Raw genomic sequence first — 19,647 nt, forward strand, 5'->3', positions numbered from 1 at the left:
AGCTGAATATAAATGTGAGGCCTATTATTTAGGCGCTGGATGACAGGTATACGTTTACGGACAGAATTAGACTTGGAGATGCACGGTAGCGTGTGAAGTTATTGAGGATGACCCTATCGGCACCTTCAATCTAATATACCCTTTTATGGATAGATTTAAACTTGGCCTGATACAGCAGAAACCACTGATTTAGGGAATTGCTATTTTGGCAATTGTATTTCACCCCTCAATAAAATAGCAAGCACAGCCAAGCCCCTAATGTAGGATATAGCAAAAAAAAACAACACACACTATTGATGGTTAAACTTGGTGGCAGCTTGTGCTGGCGCACCACAAGACACAAAATGGCCGCCGATCACCCCAGAAAAAAGTGACAGAAAAACGCTCTGGGCAGCCTAAAAACAGTGAGCAATTGAATAGCAGAGGTTGTATGATACACAGCTGTATATCGATCACTTCAGTAAATAAATCCCTGTCTAATCTCGCCATAACAGCAGCAGCTGCATCCTATCCCTACACTGATCAGAGCAGAGTGACGTGCAGCGCTACGTGACTCCAGCTTAAATAGAGGCTGGGTCACATGGTGCACTGGCCAATCTCAGCCATGCCAATAGTAGGCATGGCTGTGATGGCCTCTTGGGGCAAGTAGTATGACGCTTGTTGATTGGCTTCGGCGCTCTGAATGGTGAAGCAGGAAGACTTCTCCCCGCTCCACCATGCAGCCTGCAGGTACGGATCGTGCTGCCGGCATGTGTGGGCGGAGCCTGAAGCCCGGTAATCTGAATAGGCCCTGCCCACACCGTGCTGCAGAGTGATCTTTGCCTGCAGGGAAGAGAGGACTGTGAGCTTCAGGAATGGGACAAGGTGAGCAGTTACTGTGTTTTTTTTACATTTATTAATACAGAGGACTTTATTACTATGGAGGGGGGCACAGAGGTCTTTATTACTATGGAGGGGGCACAGAGGGCTTTATTACTATGGAGGGGGCACAGAGGACTTTATTACTATTTAGGGGGCACAGAGGGCATTTCTACTATGGAGTGGGCACAGAGGGCATTACTAATGTAAAGGGGGCACAATGGGCATTTCTACTATGGAGGGGGCACAGAGCTAGAGGACATTACTACAATGAATGAGGCACAGTGGGCATTATTACTGTGAAGGGGGCACAATGGGGATTATTACTGTGAACGGGGCACAATGGGGATTATTATTGTGAAGTGGGCACAGAGATGCCATTACAACTGTGAAAGGGGCACAGAGAGGGCATAACTACTGTGAGGGGGCACAATGTGGGCATAACTACTGTGAGGGGGCACAATGTGGGCATAACTACTGTGAGGGGGCACAATGTGGGCATAACTACTGTGAGGGGGCACAATGTGGGCATAACTACTGTGAGGGGCACATATCTGGGCATAACTACTGTGATGGGGCACAATGTGGGCATAACTACTGTGAGGGGGCACACATCTGTACAAAACTACTGTGAAGGTTGTTTTAAAGTAGTGGGGGGGGGGGGGGGGGATGCCAGAAAAAGGACCCACCCCGGGTGCCAAACACCGTAGGCACGCCACTGAAGCAGGGAACTATTCGCTCCCTGCTCCACCATTGAGCCACCAGCGCTCCACAGCAGCAGGATGTCCTCACACATGGTCCTGCTGATCTGTGTAGGAGGAGGAGCGGGGCAGGCTGGGAATCAGCCTCTGCTCCTTCTTACCAGCACCTCCATCTTTTCTCCGTGGGAGGCCCCCACCCCTCTCTTTCATCTATGAAGTACGGACATCACATTTAATTGTTAAACCTAAAATGGAAATAATACAAGATATACTGAACTTTTAGATTAAAGAAACAATAAAAAATTAATACAAAAACATATTTACAATAAAAACGCACACAAAACGCACAAAAAATGGAACAGTGTTTTTTTTAAATTTTTTATAAATAAACAAAATGGTGGGTGGCGAAGATAATATTAATTAGCCTCCTAGACCTATATGTGAAGCAAATGTAATCTCAGAACACTAAATGTTGTCGAGTCACAGGATTAGAAGCGAGAAATCTGCGGAACTCAAGCTTCCACTAACATGTGATAACATTTGCTGGAAGGTAACTACAACCCGACAACCAAAAGAAAGACGTGAATCCAACAAACACGTGGGACGCCAAGATCGGGGAACAGTCTCCTAAAACACTGTGCGCGATACAGGGAAGCAGCTCCAACATCATCTGCCCCCACTATAAACCACTAGCGGTAACGTAGCTACATGGTGGCCCTATCTAACTAACTGGACATGAGTCGGAGATCCATGAAGTCCAGATGATAAACAGAGGAGTGATCAGCTTAAAGGCAATATTCTATTAATTGAGCACATGATGCAATCTAAAAGTATCCCGTGACTTCATTCATGAGGTTATACTGACTGAATACATATCCTACGGCAGGATTCGGAGATGACTTTATATTTATTTCACTGATTATTCACTAACTCCAATGAGAAAACTCTGGGAATACTTTATTATCACTTCTTTATTGTGGATCACAAATATAAAAACTTTGGACTATTTTTTATACATATATTTTTTCTCTTTATATTTTTTCTATATCATTTCTCACATTGTTGGACTATATAACTTGAGATATAATTGATTTTGCGCAACACTTTGGGACATATTTATACTTATTTATTTTTATTATGAATTTTGGATATATGGATTTATAATCAATGATATAACCTGCGATTTTCTATTCCAGCTTCATGAGATTATATATGTAATTAGGGAATTATTGGATTCATTGAACCGTTTTATCCAGTTTTCTATGTAATATATCAATTATGTGAGGTTGTGATGACAACTGTATGATAGGGGTGTGATATGATTCAACATTGGGGATCATTTACTGTTGCTGCAATCTATTTGGTTCCTAGTGAACCATTTGTATCCTATATTTTTTTTGTATTATTTAATTTTATCTATTTTACTATATCATTAAAACATTTGGCATTTATTGCAACTGCAAATGCGGAGAGCGCTTGTTAAACAATACATTACTCACTTATTTATCTCCCAGGTGAGGCGATTTATAACAAAGCACCTTCGCTCCAGTTGTTAATCGGTGAGCCACCATATATACTACTATTATTTTTTCGAGGAGAATTTATTGTTTGTTTTTTTCACTCCCTGTGAAGGGGCACATCTGGGCATAACCACTGTAAAGGGGGCACTGGGCACACATCTTGGCATATCCACCGTAAGAGGGCACATATCTTGGCATATCTACTATGAAGGGGGCACATCTTGGCATATCTACTATGAGGGGGCACATATCTGTTCCTGAGGGACTGAAACACTGGGAAGAAAATTAAAGTAGGCACATAAGGACTGGTTGAGATGTATCCGCTCTGTAGCTGCTCTGTGTACGGTATTTCATCTATAATACATGCAGTTTCATTGCTGTAAGCGCCGTGCAAAATGCCACAAGGGGCCACTGAGACTTTATCGCCCAAGGGCCCACATGAACCTGGAGCCGGCCCTGTGTGGACTGACACTCCAGTCAGATTCTGCATTGGGGATAATCCTGTCAATCCACCTGCTTGACGAATAAAGAAAAGAGGATGTGAGTGTTCCCCTTCTGAGCCCAGATGATATCGGATGGAGAAAAGGGAAACACAGGGGCGCCAAGTGATGATGGAGAAAAGGGAAACACAGGGGCGCCAAGTGATGATGGAGAAAAGGGAAACACAGGGGCGCCAAGTGATGATGGAGAAAAGGGAAACACAGGGGCGCCAAGTGATGATGGAGAAAAGGGAAACACAGGGGCACCAAGTGATGATGGAGAAAAGGGAAACACAGGGGCGCCAAGTGATGATGGAGAAAAGGGAAACACAGGGGCGCCAAGTGATGATGGAGAAAAGGGAAACACAGGGGCGCCAAGTGATGATGGAGAAAAGGGAAACACAGGGGCGCCAAGTGATGATGGAGAAAAGGGAAACACAGGGGCGCCAAGTGATGATGGAGAAAAGGGAAACACAGGGGCGCCAAGTGATGATGGAGAAAAGGGAAACACAGGGGCGCCAAGTGATGATGGAGAAAAGGGAAACACAGGGGCGCCAAGGGAACGGCGTTAGATTATACTAAAACAAGATGATGTGAAAGAATAATCAATAGAGAGATTAGAAACTCTTTACTGTGACGTTAAAATGTTACTAAAAATAACCAGAAAAACACTCTAGAAGTGTTGCATCTAAAAAGTCTTCACCAGGGAGGGATGTATAGGATAAGCATAAAACCCCTATACCTTCTCCTCCCCCCCTAATATAATTACATTATTAAATAAAGAGTCTTCCATTTGGAGCCCTGGTTACCTTCCTTTTGGGACATGAAGGCGATATTCATACCATCTGACAAGCGACCTCGGCGGGGGAGGAGAAGGTATAGGGGTTTTATGCTTATCCTATACATCCCTCCCTGGTGAAGTAAGTCCCCCACTCGATGCAACTTCTAGAGTGTTTTTCTGGTTATTTTTAGTAACATTTTAACGTCACAGAACCACTTTTCACCTGCCTAACTAATCTCATAATTGATGATGAGTTTCTAATCTCTCTATTGATTATTCTTTCACATCATCTTGTTTTATTATAATCTAACACCGTTCACTTGGCGTCCCTGTGTTTCCCTTTTCTCCATCTGATATCATCTTGGTTCAGAAGAGGAACACTCACATCCTCTTTTTTTTATTCATCAAAATACCTGCAGCATACCGTACCTTCATGTACTGATCTTGGCTTGGGTGCGGCCTCGGGATCGGCTCTTGAACTACCTTGTACTTATTTTCCTCATCACAATTTTTCATCCATTGGTAGTCTTCTTGGCGCTTCTTAATCCATCTTCTCTTACCTGCTCCTTTTTTTCCTTTTGCCGAATCCACCTGCTTATCAGAGGTCCAACCTGCTTCTTCGCCTCCAGTACCTGAAGACCTGCCTGGATTTCCGCAGCAGTATACTAGTTTTGCGGATGTCTTCATTAAGAAAGAGGCCGAGACCCTGCTATCGAGGTCTGAATAATAAAGAATCGATACCCTCTACCGCTAACCTCTGAATTCTTTGACAGGATCCGGGGAGCTAGGGTCTTCGCTAAATTAGACCTGCGTGGTGCATACAACCTTATCTGCATTCGAAAGGGTGATGAGTGGAAGACCGCTTTCAACACTCGTGACGGTATTTCGTTATGCCCTTCGGTCTGTGTAATGCTCCCGCGGTATTCCAGGAGTTGGTAAATGACATCTTCCGGGACTGCTTTATGTCTGCATGATAGTGTACCTGGACGATATACTGATCTACTCTCCAGATCTGACCACTCACCGGAAGCATGTACGGTTGGTTTTATAGCTGTTGAGAGAGAATCGACCTTATGCCAAGCTCTAGAAATGAATCTTTGAGAAGTTTTCCTTACCATTTCTCGGATACATCATCTCGGATGCCGGGTTGCAGATGGATCCTAAAATTTTTTTATGCAGTAATGGACTGGCCCTGCCCACAGGGTCTTCGTGCTATACAGCGCTTCCTGGGATTTGATCATTTCTTTCGTCAGTTCATCCCAAATTTTTCATCTCTTACATCTCCGATCTCTGCTCTTACTAAGAAATGGGTGAATGCCAGAGACTGGACTCCTGAGGCTGAAGCTTCTTCGATCTTATAAAAGGAGTTTTTTGCTTCTGCACTTCACGCTTCTGCGTCATCCCGATGTCTCCTGTCAATTCTTTCCTCCATAGGAGCCGGTGCAGTTTTACTACAGAAAGGTTCCAAGGCCAAGATGTTTACATGTGGATTTTCCTCCAAGCTCTTCTCCCCTGCTGAGAGGAATTACTGTATTGCAGATAGCTTCTGGCCATAAAACTTGCCTTGGAGGAGTGGCGTTATCTATTGGAGGCAGTCCAGCATCTAGTGATAATCTTCACTGACCACAAGAACCTTACATATCTTGTCTGGCGCATGTGCTGAACTTGGCGGTGTGGAGGTTCCTCAAGAATTACCCCGATATGTCAGAGCTGCTAGAAAGACAAATCTGTGGCACAGGTGTGGTGGCTGTGTAACATGTAGATTCATCATGTAACACCCCAGAGTGGTGTTACCACTACTGCACCCTGCTACTATCTCCAATGGGCTAATATAATGTCATCTTATATATGGCTTTACAGGTTCTCCACCATGTGCATTCATAATCTAGCTATGTAACTGTTTATTACATATAATGTGCCTGGTTCACCAGCAGGTGGCAGCGAAAATGGTAGACCTATCCTTAGAGAGAATGGAACTTACCATTCCACCCCCCCCCCCACCTTTGCTACCAGAAGGAGGTGGGGCAGTTCTGGTTTGTTCTGGTTGAGACTCCATGTTGGAGCTGCCAGGATTCTAACCTACTTTATGGCTGAAGATAAGTCCGACTACAAGAGTGAAGTGCAGCATAAAGAGGAAACATAGACACCAAGTCAGCTTGTCAGTACAGTAGAGTGAGAGAAGGATATAGCAGAGTTGAGTTTGCCTGCCAGTTTAATGCTAAAACCTGCTGTAACCAAGACAAAGCCTGAAACTGTTTGGATTAATGTTTATTCAAGTAAAGCTGCCGTTGAACTTCATCTCAAGGTCTGGACTCAAGTTATTTCTTCAAATCCCTCAGTTATTCCCCCTATCTATTGCTTCGGAGCCAAAGCCTGGGGTCCAGCCGTATCCAGGTAGGAGCACCGTGACACATAAAGAAACATTTAGGCCGCAACATACCACTCTGCATTTTCTACACCTAAGGCCTCATGCACACGACTGTTGCTTTGGTCCGCATCCGGGCCGCAGTTTTTGCGGCTCGGGTGCGGACCCATTTACTTCAATGGGGCTGCAAAAGATGCAGACAGCACTCTGTGTGCTGTCCGCATCCGTTGCTCCGTTCCGTAGCCCCGCAAAAAAAATATAACATGTCCTATTCTTGTCCGTTTTGCGGACAAGAATAGGCATTTCTACAATGGGCCGTCCGTTCCGTTCCGCAAATTGCGGAAAGCACACGGGTGGCTTCCGTTTTTGGCGGATCCGCGGTTTATGGACCGCAAAAAACAGCACGGTCATGTGCATGAGGCCTAAGACGCATGTTATATAGAAGGCCCTACGGGGAGGCGCCCGTTGCAATTATTACAATGTGGCAGTAATATCTGGTCATGGTGCGGAGGTATTATTCTATTACTATGTGGTGGTAATATCTGGTCATGGTGCGGAGGTATTATTCTATTAGTATGTGGCGGTAATATCTGGGTGTTACAAAACTGTTATTTACCCTGTTAGTCTGAATGGATGAAGCACATGGTGAGAACAATGGATGGCGGCCATTTTAACTCACAGACACTGTTTGGACTTTTCTACACGGTGCCATCTTGCCTGTATTTGGTGCACAGAGACATCATTCAGTAGTTTGAAACTACCAAACAGGGGACACCTTTATTAGTGACTATTTTCTGTATAACTTGTATATTTTCGGTGTAACTGGCATAAAACTGTATCTTCCAGACTACTGAACGGATGTGGGTGAATTTCGGATATGTGGTTCACCCAGATCCCCCGGTTCCGAGGATATACTTGTTATGGGGTTATTGCATGGTTTGGGGTTCCTGTGATATGTTTTATAAAACTGTATTTCTCTGCCTATGATAATTATATTTGCCATTGTATTCAGTAATCTTATCACAGGCAGAGAGGAGGATTGGGAGTGTCTGTGTTTATTGTACGAATTGATTGGTTGTATTTCAAACCCCTGTGGGCAGTACTCTGTTTGTGGATTGTAAATAAAAGAGGCTGTATGCCCCAGGACAGTCCGTCCTAGCTTGACCCTCAAATCGCAGCCTCGCCTCGTTTTGTGGGGGAAAGATTATCCTAGCTGTAAAATAGCTAGTGGGATTGTTCTACATTTACAGGATCCTTCTGGATATCGAGACGAAGCGGCTCCTCTCTCTCTCCCTAAACCGAGATCCAGACTATCCAAGCAGTCCAGCTTCCAGCTAGCCTGGGAGTAACCGTAACATTTGGTGGCAGCGGTGGGATTGTCCTGGATTTCCTAGGAGAGGTACTGAACGGATGGAGAGCGCTTATGAAAAATTGAAACGTGCGACCCTGAAGGATTTACTCGAAAGCAGAGGGGGGAACGCCAGCAACCGTCCGAGAAGGGAACTGATCGCAGAATTAACCGAATTGGATCAGGGCTTCACGATGGCAGAAACCCCGACCACGAGTAGTGACGAAAAGACCAGGATTGTTCGGGAGAGGCTCTCGCTATACGGGCCGAACCCACCTATGGAACTGGTGCAGCAGTTGATGGCAGAAGCGGACGAGGATATATGGAAGGCTCGAGCCCACGAACTCAGCCTAGTGACCGCACGCCGCAATGCCGAAGCACCGCAGGTAATCGATACTGTCGAAAACGCCGGGAGGCCAAAGATACCCTATGCAGCTTTTAGACCCTTCCTAGAGAGCGAGACAGGAATCAATGAATATTTGGCGGACTTCGAAAGGCAATGTGCCCTGCACCAGATTCCCAACAGAGAGTGGCCCACGATATTGTCTGGGAAACTATCCGGGCGAGCCCTGGAAGCATTTCGGACTCTGGGCGCTGAGGAAGTGACACAGTATACGCTGGCCAAAGAGACACTGTTGCGGCGGTACGCTGTAACTCCTGACACGTATCGCCGACAATTTCGTAGCACGAAAAAGAAGCCTAACGATACACATATGGAATGGGCGCACCGAATGCGGAGAGCGGCAAATCACTGGATGAGCGGAAGTAAAGCTGTGACTGGTGAGGAAATTTTACAATTATTTCTCTTAGAACATTTTTATAACGGCATGGAGCAGCAGGGGAAGGAATGTCTGCGAGACAGACGACCTTCTACCTTAGAAGAAGCAGCCAAATTGGCCGATGAACATTACGACTCCCGTCTACACGAACCCACGAACTACCGAACCCCAGCACGGGTCAAACACAAAGATGTTTACCGTACGTCGCCACGTACCGAATTCCGAGCCCCGGTGCCCGCTGGGCCCGTACGGTACTCAGGACCACCGAATAACAACTCTGATCGTCCCAGACCGACCTGCTACCGATGCAAGCAACCAGGGCACCTCATTCCTAGCTGCCCCCTTAATGCACACCAGACCCCCCGGAATTATAATTAACCCTCTGGGTCATCTCGTCCTGCCCGGGCGCTCTGTGTTCACCAAGAGGCCCCTATGGAGGAATATTTGTGACCACTTCACGAAGCAGATCCTGTATATGCTGCTTCGGATAACCGCCAGCACCATCGGCAGAAGGTATGGCTCGAGGGGCAATCTACCGAGGGGTTAAGAGACACGGGGGCTACCATTACACTGGTCCAGAGCCATTTGGTGCCGGAGCACAAGCGATCAGGGCAGACTGTGGCCGTTAGAGTGGCAGGGGGGGGGGATGTGTACAAAATTCTGACCGCTAAAGTACATCTTGATTGGGGAGGTGGGAAAGGGGGCCGTGAACGTGGGCATAATGGATAATTTACCTGCCAAAGTACTACTGGGCAACGATTTGGGCCCCATGACTTCTGCCTATGCACCAGTATACAACAACGAGTCGAACCCAGTGACTACCCGAGCCCAAGCCCGAACAGAGCGAGAACTCTCACCAGTGCGGGAGACACAGGTAAGACCTACCCCGACCTTGACTGACCCGTTAGGTCCCATACCCTGGGACACCCCAGATGCTTTCGAGACAGAGTCTAAGACTGACTCGACATTACAAAAGTACCGGGAACAAGCAGAGACTGGAGGGAGCGGGTCAGATAACGAAACCTTTTTATGGGAAAAGGGAAAGCTATATCGCTTGATGGAGAAAAGGGGGCAGCATAGGCGACAGCTGGTAGTGCCCCACAAATACCGTCGAGAAATACTCAAGATAGGACACGACATTCCCTTGGCAGGCCACCTAGCTGTAACCCGCACACTACACCGCATTACTCACACGTTCTTTTGGCCAGGGGTACACGCTGATGTTAGGACTTATTGTAATACCTGCAATGTGTGTCAACGAGTAGGGAGGAGAGGCGATCACCCTAAAGCTCATCTAGTAAATATGCCCATTGTGGAGGAACCCTTCAGCAGGGTTGCTATTGACCTAGTGGGACCGCTGGCTACCCCTAGTCCCTCCAGTAAGCGCTACATTCTTACCGTAGTGGACTATGCTACCAGGTACCCGGAAGCTGTCGCCCTATCCAACATCGAAGCGGATACGGTAGCGAATGCGCTGGTGCAGGTGTTCTCCCGGGTAGGATTTACGAAAGAAATCCTGTCCGACCGAGGCACCCAATTTACTGCCGAATTGACTCAGCAACTCTGGCAGGTTTGCAAAATTAAGTCCCTCCTGAGCTCTCCATACCACCCCCAGACGAACGGACTTTGTGAGAGGTTCAATGGGACCCTCAAACAAATGCTCAAGACGTTTACTCAGAAAAACCGAGACTGGGAGCGTTTTCTGCCGCACCTCCTATTTGCTTATCGGGAGGTGCCCCAGGAAACGACCGGGTTCTCTCCCTTCGAGTTGCTCTACGGAAGAAAGGTACGGGGACCCCTAAACCTGATCCGGGAGCACTGGGAGGGAGAGATGGAGACTGACGGTGTCCCCATTGTGCCGTACGTGCTGGAACTCAGGGACCGAATGGAGCAATTAGCCAAATCAGTGCAGGCTAACCTCCAATCGGCCCAGAGAAGACAGAAGGTATGGTACGATCGGGGGGCCCGAAAGAGAATCTTTACTATAGGGCAAAAGGTGTTAGTGCTTAAGCCAGTTAAGACAGACAAATTGCAGGCGTCCTGGCAGGGCCCCTACCAGATAGTGGAGAAAAGGGGAGACACCACTTACGTAATAGCTAGCTGCCATGACAGCAATCTTAGAAAGACATTCCATGTGAACATGCTCAAGGAATATCTTGAGCGGCCGGAGAACGTGACGGCCGTATGTTGTCCCCCTCAGGAAGACCCCGACAGTCTACCCATTCCAGATCTGTTAGAAAAGAGTCTCCACGCAGATATAGTAGCTCAGGTCAAGATAGGGGACCGACTTAGCCCCACTGAAAGGGAGCAGCTTAATCAACTCCTGCAGTCCAAAAGCCCCACCTTCTCCCAGAAGCCAGGGTACACTACCTTAACCACCCACCAGGTAGATACCCCGGGACAAGCTCCTTTACGCCAGGCTCCTTACCGAATCCCCAAGGCAGTTAGGACAGGGATGAAGAAGGAGATCGATGAGATGCTCCAACTCAGGGTAATTGAGCCCTCCGATAATCCCTAGGCTTCCCCAGTGGTCCTGGTGCCCAAGAAAGATGGTACAACCCGGTTTTGCGTAGACTATCGGAGGCTCAATGAAAAGACAGTGACGGACGCTTACCCTATGCCCAGGGTAGACGAGCTACTCGATCATATAGCCAGGGGAAATTATCTGACCACCATCGACCTCTGCAAGGGTTACTGGCAGATCCCCCTGGCCCAGGAGGCTGTCCCCAAGTCGGCATTCGTCACCCCGTTCGGCTTATATCATTTTAAGGTAATGCCGTTTGGGATGAAGAATGCCCCAGCTACATTCCAGCGCTTGGTCGATAGGCTCCTGGATGGCTTCCAGAGTTTTGCTTGCGCATACCTGGACGACATAGCGATCCACAGTGAGTCCTGGGAGGACCACTTAGCTCACATAGGAATGGTTCTGGATCAGATCCGGGCTGCTGGCCTGACTCTGAAGCCAGAAAAATGCCACTTTGGGATGGCCGAGGTACAGTACCTGGGTCACCGGGTGGGGTGTGGGAAACAGCGACCAGAGCCGGCCAAGATAGAAGCTGTCGCCAATTGGCCCACCCCCACCACTAAGACTCAGGTCCTAGCATTCCTGAGCACAGCAGGGTACTACAGACGGTTTGTACCAGACTACTGCACACTTGCCAAACCCCTGACTGACCTGACCAAGAAAAACTTACCTCGACAGGTCCTGTGGTCTCCCCACTGTGAAACGGCTTTCCAAGCTCTCAAAAATGCTCTTGTTAACGCTCCTGTCTTGACGGCCCCAGCCCTTAACAAGCGTTTTATCGTCTGTGGCGAAACCAACCTCGCCACTGGGTTTTGGAGAGGACTGGCTGCTGGCCTCTTGCCCCTGGATTATGGGCCATATACTAACTTTTAAACCCCTGAACCTATTCAAGTGAATTTTTGATAGGTTTGTCCCCAAGTTATACTGTTTAAATTGATGTAAGTTATATGTATGGCCAATGTAAACTCACAAAGTTGTAACAATTTATAATAAGTGTAACTTGTCAGCTTGGGAGGAAAATGCTGGGTGTGTTTCTATTGTGCCATTGTCCCATTGTGTGTTTAAATTGTGATGTCTGTCCTGTTGTATCTACATGTGTATTGGCGATCTCCCTTTGTCCTGAGAGATAATTGGATTGCTCCTCAGGTTGTCTCCGGGACAGAGAGGAGGAAACCATGATGCATTGTGGGGATATGTTGTATCTGTCCTATGTCACAGTCTTCATTCTGGTCCTCTGGGGGCGTGAACGATTGGTTGCTGTAGTTACATTGTATGTGTTGTAAATTACTGATTGGTTGTATTTCAAACCCCTGTGGGCAGTACTATGTTTGTGGTTTATGAATAAAAGAGGCTGTACGTGAAGTACAGTCAGACCACTGCTTGACCCTCAACACGGAGCCTTGTCTCGTTATTGGGGGGATCCGCTGTATGCTGTTAGAGACTGATTGCCAGAAGTGTAAGCTGATTCCTGTTCGTCTGCTAGCAGCTATTCGTGAGGTTCCAGTTGGGAGTGCTATTTTGTATCCAGTTCGGGAGTGGGTGTTCTGCAAGTAGCTGGGCCTGTCTCTCAGAAAGGGGCTTATCGCCTAAACGGATTTTAACCCCTTGTCTTCTGAAACGGTCCGTTACATCGTCCATACAGACGCTTCCAGGTTCGGGCTGGGAGCTGTCCTCAGCCAAGTAGGCGAAGACGGAGGGGAGCACCCAGTTGTCTACATCAGCCGTAAGCTCCTGCCACGCGAAGTCAACTATGCAGCGGTAGAAAAAGAGTGTTTGGCTTTGGTGTGGGCACTAAAGAAATTGACTCCCTATTTGTATGGACAAGAGTTCACTCTGGTTTCAGACCATAACCCGTTGGTGTGGCTAAAACGGGTCTCTGGGGATAACGGCAGACTTTTACGTTGGAGTTTATCGTTACAACCCTTCAACTTCACCATTACCTACAGACCTGGGAAACAGAATGGCAACGCCGACGGGTTGTCCAGACAAACAGACCTCAGCCCAGCATAACCAGCGGTCTGGACAGCCTTAGTCTGCCCCGAAAAGGGGTCAGACAGTGTCTGCCAGAGTGTTCCACAAAAAGGGAGCACTGTTACAAAACTGTTATTTACCCTGTTAGTCTGAATGGATGAAGCACATGGTGAGAACAATGGATGGCGGCCATTTTAACTCACAGACACTGTTTGGACTTTTCTACACGGTGCTATCTTGCCGGTATTTGGTGCACAGAGACATCATTCAGTAGTTTGAAACCACCAAACAATGGACACATTTATTAGTGACTATTTTCTGTATAACTTGTATATTTTCGGTGTAACTGGCATAAAACTGTATCTTCCAGACTACTGAACGGATCTGGGTGAATTTTGGATTTGTGGTTCACCCAGATCCCCCGGTTCCGAGGATATACTTGTTATGGGGTTCCTGTGATATGTTTTATAAAACTGTATTTCTCTGCCTCTGATAATTATATTAGCCATTGTATTCAGTAATCTTATCACAGGCAGAGAGGAGGATTTTGTGTGGGAGTGTCTGTGTTTATTGTACGGATTGATTGGTTGTATTTCAAACCCCTGTGGGCAGTACTCTGTTTGTGGATTGTAAATAAAAGAGGCTGTATGCCCCAGGACAGTCCGTCCTAGCTTGACCCTCAAATCGCAGCCTCGCCTCGTTTTGTGGGATTGTTCTACATTTACAGGATCCTTCTGGATATCGAGACGAAGCGGCTCCTCTCTCTCTCCCTAAACAGAGATCCAGACTATCCAAGCGGTCCAGCTTCCAGCTAGCCTGGGAGTAACCGTAACATTGGGCATAGAGCTGAGGTATTATTCTACTACTATGTGGTGGTAATATCTTGTCATAGTGCGGAGGTATTATTCTATTACTATGTGGTGTTGATATCTGGTCAGGTTTGGCGGTATAATTATATAATTATGTGGTTGAAATGTATGGTTATGATATGGAGGTAATAGAAGAAAGCGCTGTGGTGATGGAGGCCAGAAGATGCTCAGCTGCTCCTGGTTATCCTGCAATTTACCTTTCTCTCGTTTGGAAGATTTCACCTTCTTCTTCCCTGGAGGCTTCTTGATATCGACGTATGTGACTTGGACATCTTCATCCTGCAGATTGACTGAAGAGCAGACAGGAGTATCAGCCAGGTTTACTTTAGGACCATGCTTCTCTGTAATGAGTCCTATGGAGCGTCTCCCCTTCAGTATTGTCACCCCACATCCTGGTACCGACCCTCAGAGGTCAGGGGGACAGGTCTTCCTATATTACTTTAAAATGTTAAAAGCTTTTCCGTTCACCAAAAGTCTCTACCACACAAAGCAGACAAAATAGGAGAAGCGAAGAGGAAATGACACAAGAACCTACAAGTCCTCGGCACAGGAACTAGAATGAACAATGCTCCCACCAGGGACCACCAGGAACCTCCACTAGACTCAAACCCAACGAGCCAGCATCCCCGAGGAATCGGTGATAGATCGGGAAGCAGAAGGGTGGAGAGGACCCCACAGAAATGAGTGAATATGGGTGCTTCTGCAAGACTCTTATTACTGCCATTACCCCTCATTACCTGTCATTACTCCCATTACCACTCATTACCTGTCATTACTCACTCATTACCTGTCATTACTCTCATTACCTGTCACTACTCCCATTACTCCCTCATTACCTGTCATTACTCCCATTACCACTCATTACCTGTCACTACTCCCATTACCTGTCATTACTCCCATTACCACTCATTACTTGTAATTACTCCCATTACCACTCATTACCTGCCAATACTCTCATTACCTGTCACTACTCTCATTACCTGTCATTACTCCCATTACTTCCTCATTACCTGTCATTACTCCCATTACCACTCATTACCTGTCACTACTCCCATTACCTGTCATTACTCCCATTACCACTCATTACTTTTCATTACTCCCATTACCTGTTACTACTCCCATTACCTGTCATTACTCCCATTACCACTCATTACTTTTCATTACTCCCATTACCTGTCACTACTCCCATTACCTGTCATTACTCCACTTACCACTCATTACTTTTCATTACTCCCATTACCTGTCACTACTCCCATTACCTGTCATTACTTCCATTAACACTAATTACCTGTCATTACTCCCATTACCATTTATTACCTGTCACTACTCCCATTACCTGTCACTACTCCCATTACCTGTCACTACTCACATTACCTGTAATTACTCACATCACCTGTAATTACTCACATTACCTGTCATTACTCCCATTACCACTCATTACTTGTCATTACTCCCATTACCACTAATTCCCTGACATTACTACTATTACCTCTCATTACCTGTCATTACTCTCATTACCTGTCCTTACTCATTACATGGCATTACCCCTCATTACTTCTATTACCCGTCATTACTCCCAGCTCTGACACCTTAGAACACATGAGCTCATATGTCGGGGAGCCCACCAAAACATGAGCTCTGACACCTGATCCCACACAAGCTTATATGTCCGGGCGCCCACCACATCATGAGCTCTGATACCTGAACACACACAAGCTCATATGTCGAGGAGCCCACCACAACATGAGCTCTGATACCTGAGAACACACAAGCTCATATGTCGGGGAGCCCACCGCAACATGAGCTCTGATAACTGATCACACACAAGCTCATATGTCGGGGAGCCCACCATAACATGAGCTCTGATACCTGATCCCACACAAGCTTATAGGTCCGGGCGCCCACCACATCATGAGCTCTGATACCTGATCACACACGAGCTCATATGTTGGGGAGCCCACCACAACATGAGCTCTGATACCTGAGAACACACAAGCTCATATGTCGGGGAGCCCACCATAACATGAGCTCTGACACCTGATCGTACACAAGCTTATATGTCCGGGCGCCCACCACATCATGAGCTCTGATACCTGGGAACACACAAGCTCATATGTCGGGGAGCCCACCACAACATGAGCTCTGATACCTGAGAACACACGAGCTCATATGTCGGGGAGCCCACCACAACATGAGCTCTGATACCTGAGATCACACAAGCTCATATGTCGGGGAGCCCACCATAACATGAGCTCTGACACCTGATCCCACACAAGCTTATATGTCCGGGTGCCCACCACAACATGAGCTCTGATACCTGAGAACACACAAGCTCATATGTCGGGGCGCCCACCACATGAGCTCTGATACCTGAGAACACACGAGCTCATATGTCGGGGAGCCCACCACAACATGAGCTATGATACCTGAGAACACACAAGCTCATATGTCGGGGAGCCCACCACAACATGAGCTATGATACCTGAGAACACACAAGCTCATATGTCGGGGAGCCCACCATAACATGAGCTCTGACACCTGATCCCACACAAGCTTATATGTCCGGGCGCCCACCACAACATGAGCTCTGATACCTGAGAACACACGAGCTCATATGTCGGGGCGCCCACCACATGAGCTCTGATACCTGATCACACACGAGCTCATATGTCGGGGCGCCCACCACAACATGAGCTATGATACCTGAGAACACACAAGCTCATATGTCGGGGAGCCCACCACAACATGAGCTCTGATACCTGAGAACACACGAGCTCATGTGTCGGGGAGCTCACCACAACATGAGCTATGATACCTGAGAACACACAAGCTCATATGTCGGGGAGCCCACCACAACATGAGCTATGATACCTGATCACACACAAGCTCATATGTCGGGGAGCTCACCACAACATGAGCTATGATACCTGAGAACACACAAGCTCATATGTCGGGGAGCCCACCACAACATGAGCTATGATACCTGATCACACACAAGCTCATATGTCGGGGAGCCCACCACAACATGAGCTCTGATACCTGAGATCACACAAGCTCATATGTCGGGGAGGCCACCACAGCATGAGCTCTGATAAATGAGAACACACGAGCTCATATGTCGGGGAGCCCACCACAACATGAGCTCTGATACCTGAGAACACACGAGCTCATATGTCGGGGAGCCCACCACAACATGAGCTCTGATACCTGATTCCACACAAGCTCATGTGTCGGGGAGCCCACCACAACATGAGCTCTGATACCTGAGAACACACAAGCTCATATGTCGGGGAGCCCACCACAACATGAGCTCTGATACCTGAGATCACACAAGCTTATATGTCGGGGAGCCCACCACAACATGAGCTCTGATACCTGAGAACACACAAGCTCATATGTCGGGGAGCCCACTACAACATAAGCTCTGATACCTGATTCCACACAAGCTCATGTGTCGGGGAGCCCACCACAACATGAGCTCTGATACCTGATTCCACACAAGCTCATGTGTCGGGAAGCCTACCACAACATGAGCTCTGATACCTGATCACACACAAGCTCATATGTCGGGGAGCCCACCACAACATGAGCTCTGATACCTGAGAACACACAAGCTCATATGTTGGGGAGCCCCCCATAACATTGTAGTGTCCCACTAGATAGGCGTGGTTACTACACAAGGGTCAATTGGGTGACGTGTTACTCCTACTCACAAGGGACAGTGATCTTATATTTTATTATGCATTTAATGTATTTTTCAATGTGTTTTTTATATGCAATGTTCCCCTGTGTTATGTGTAAGCAGGCCTATTTGGGTGTAGTTAGGCATCCTAGACGCTAGAGGGAGATAGGGAGTACCTAGTATAAATGTCCAGGCCCAGACAGGGGGGAGGGAGTTCAGAGTCAGGAGTCTGTGAAGACAGAAGTGAGAAGGCTCCAGCCCGAGATATGCTGAGGGCCTCCTCCTGACATGCAGCTTGATAGCCCCGGCTGCTAGCTATGACCAGGAGGCTAGTGAAGAACCCTAGCCTGCCTGAAGTCCAAGAGAGCCTCAGTTAGCTCAGAAGTCACCCCAGTAGAAGGACAGGACCTCCTGGGAGAAACCTGCAGTTACCTTCAAGCCAAGTAAGGATATTTCCAGCCAAGATAAGTAAACTAATAGGCAGAGGAACTATAAAGCAAAGCAAGGATTAATACGGGAGGAAGATATATATTTACCAAGGATTTAAGCCAGCATTTAGGCATCCGGGCCTTGGGATTGAAGCCAGACAGGAGTTCTAAAAGAACAGTGTACACTATTTCTGAGGAAAGGTACAACCTGATTCTGAGTGTGTTGTGGATTTACCCTCTGAGTATCTTGCATGATCAATACCTGCCATCTTGTGAAATAAGCCTGCTTGTGAAGCTTGTGATATAAAGGACTGCATTACTATCTTGATGTACAAAGTTGGACTGTTTAAGTAAAGCAACGTTTGGTTCACTATACCACCTGTGTACCTCACTTATTACTACTATAAATCGGTGTGCCACCGTCACAGGCACTGGCGTCACGAATCCAAAAGGGACCTTGCTTCAGGCACTCAAAATACCTGTAACATCCAGGGCACCTCATCCACCATCAGGCCTGGTCCCTACACACCGAGTGTGCCCCAGAGGAACTGTGTCTACCTCTCCTTCACTGCCGCATGCCTGCCCAGGGTTCTCCAATACAGTGAGCAACCCTCGATTGCCCATAACCGTGACCTCACTATTGCAATACCCTGCAGGTCTGGCGTGCTGCAACATCAGCTCTGACACCTGATTCCACACAAGCTCATGTGTTGGGGTGCCCACCACAACATCAGCTCTGACACCTGATTCCACACAAGCTCATATGTCGGGGAGCCCACCACAACATGAGCTCTGATACCTGAGAACACACGAGCTCATATGTTGGGGAGCCCCCCATAACATCAGCTCTGACACCTGATTCCACACAAGCTCATGTGTCGGGGAGCCCCCCATAACATCAGCTCTGATACCTGATTCCGCACGAGCTCATGTGTTGGGAAGCCCACCACAACATGAGCTCTGATACCTGATCACATACGAGCTCATGTGTCGGGGCACTCACCATAACGTGCACCACCTCACTCTCCATAACCACATCTCCATTGTTTCCACAGGCAGCCTGGTTTACACCGTTGGTAACATCAGTGCCCGGGCCTCACATCTGCATCTACAGGATGCGTCTTGACGTTCGGTGGCTTCCCTCTCAACCTGGGAATAACTTAGCTCTGTGGGGTCTCGGCTTCTCCATCATACTCCTGACCTGCAGGGGGCAGTGTTTCTACTACACACACTTCTACCATGACCCCTCAGCATGGCGGTGTTATACTCCAGGTTACTGCTGACAACTGACACCTGTGAGCAATTTTTCCCAATTATCTCGGTCTAATTACTAGGCAATTCA

The 19,647-nt window shown here is 47.4% G+C and overlaps 1 protein-coding gene across 2 annotated transcripts in view; it reads right to left on the reverse strand.

The window, feature by feature from the left end:
• Nucleotides 1-19,647, reverse strand: part of LOC120991952 (killer cell lectin-like receptor subfamily G member 1) — a 128,527-nt gene that overhangs the window by 78,603 nt on the left and 30,277 nt on the right. Inside the window, exon 2 of one of the 2 annotated variants that reach the window (XM_040420696.1) lies at nucleotides 14,393-14,485. The exons of the other annotated variant lie outside the window; for it this stretch is intronic. Coding sequence (XP_040276630.1) covers nucleotides 14,393-14,485 — 93 coding nt within the window. The remainder of the gene's footprint in view (nucleotides 1-14,392; nucleotides 14,486-19,647) is intronic. 2 annotated transcript variants of the gene reach the window in all.

This window comes from Bufo bufo, chromosome 2 (assembly GCF_905171765.1).
Source record: "Bufo bufo chromosome 2, aBufBuf1.1, whole genome shotgun sequence".
Taxonomy (NCBI): Eukaryota; Metazoa; Chordata; class Amphibia; order Anura; family Bufonidae; genus Bufo; species Bufo bufo.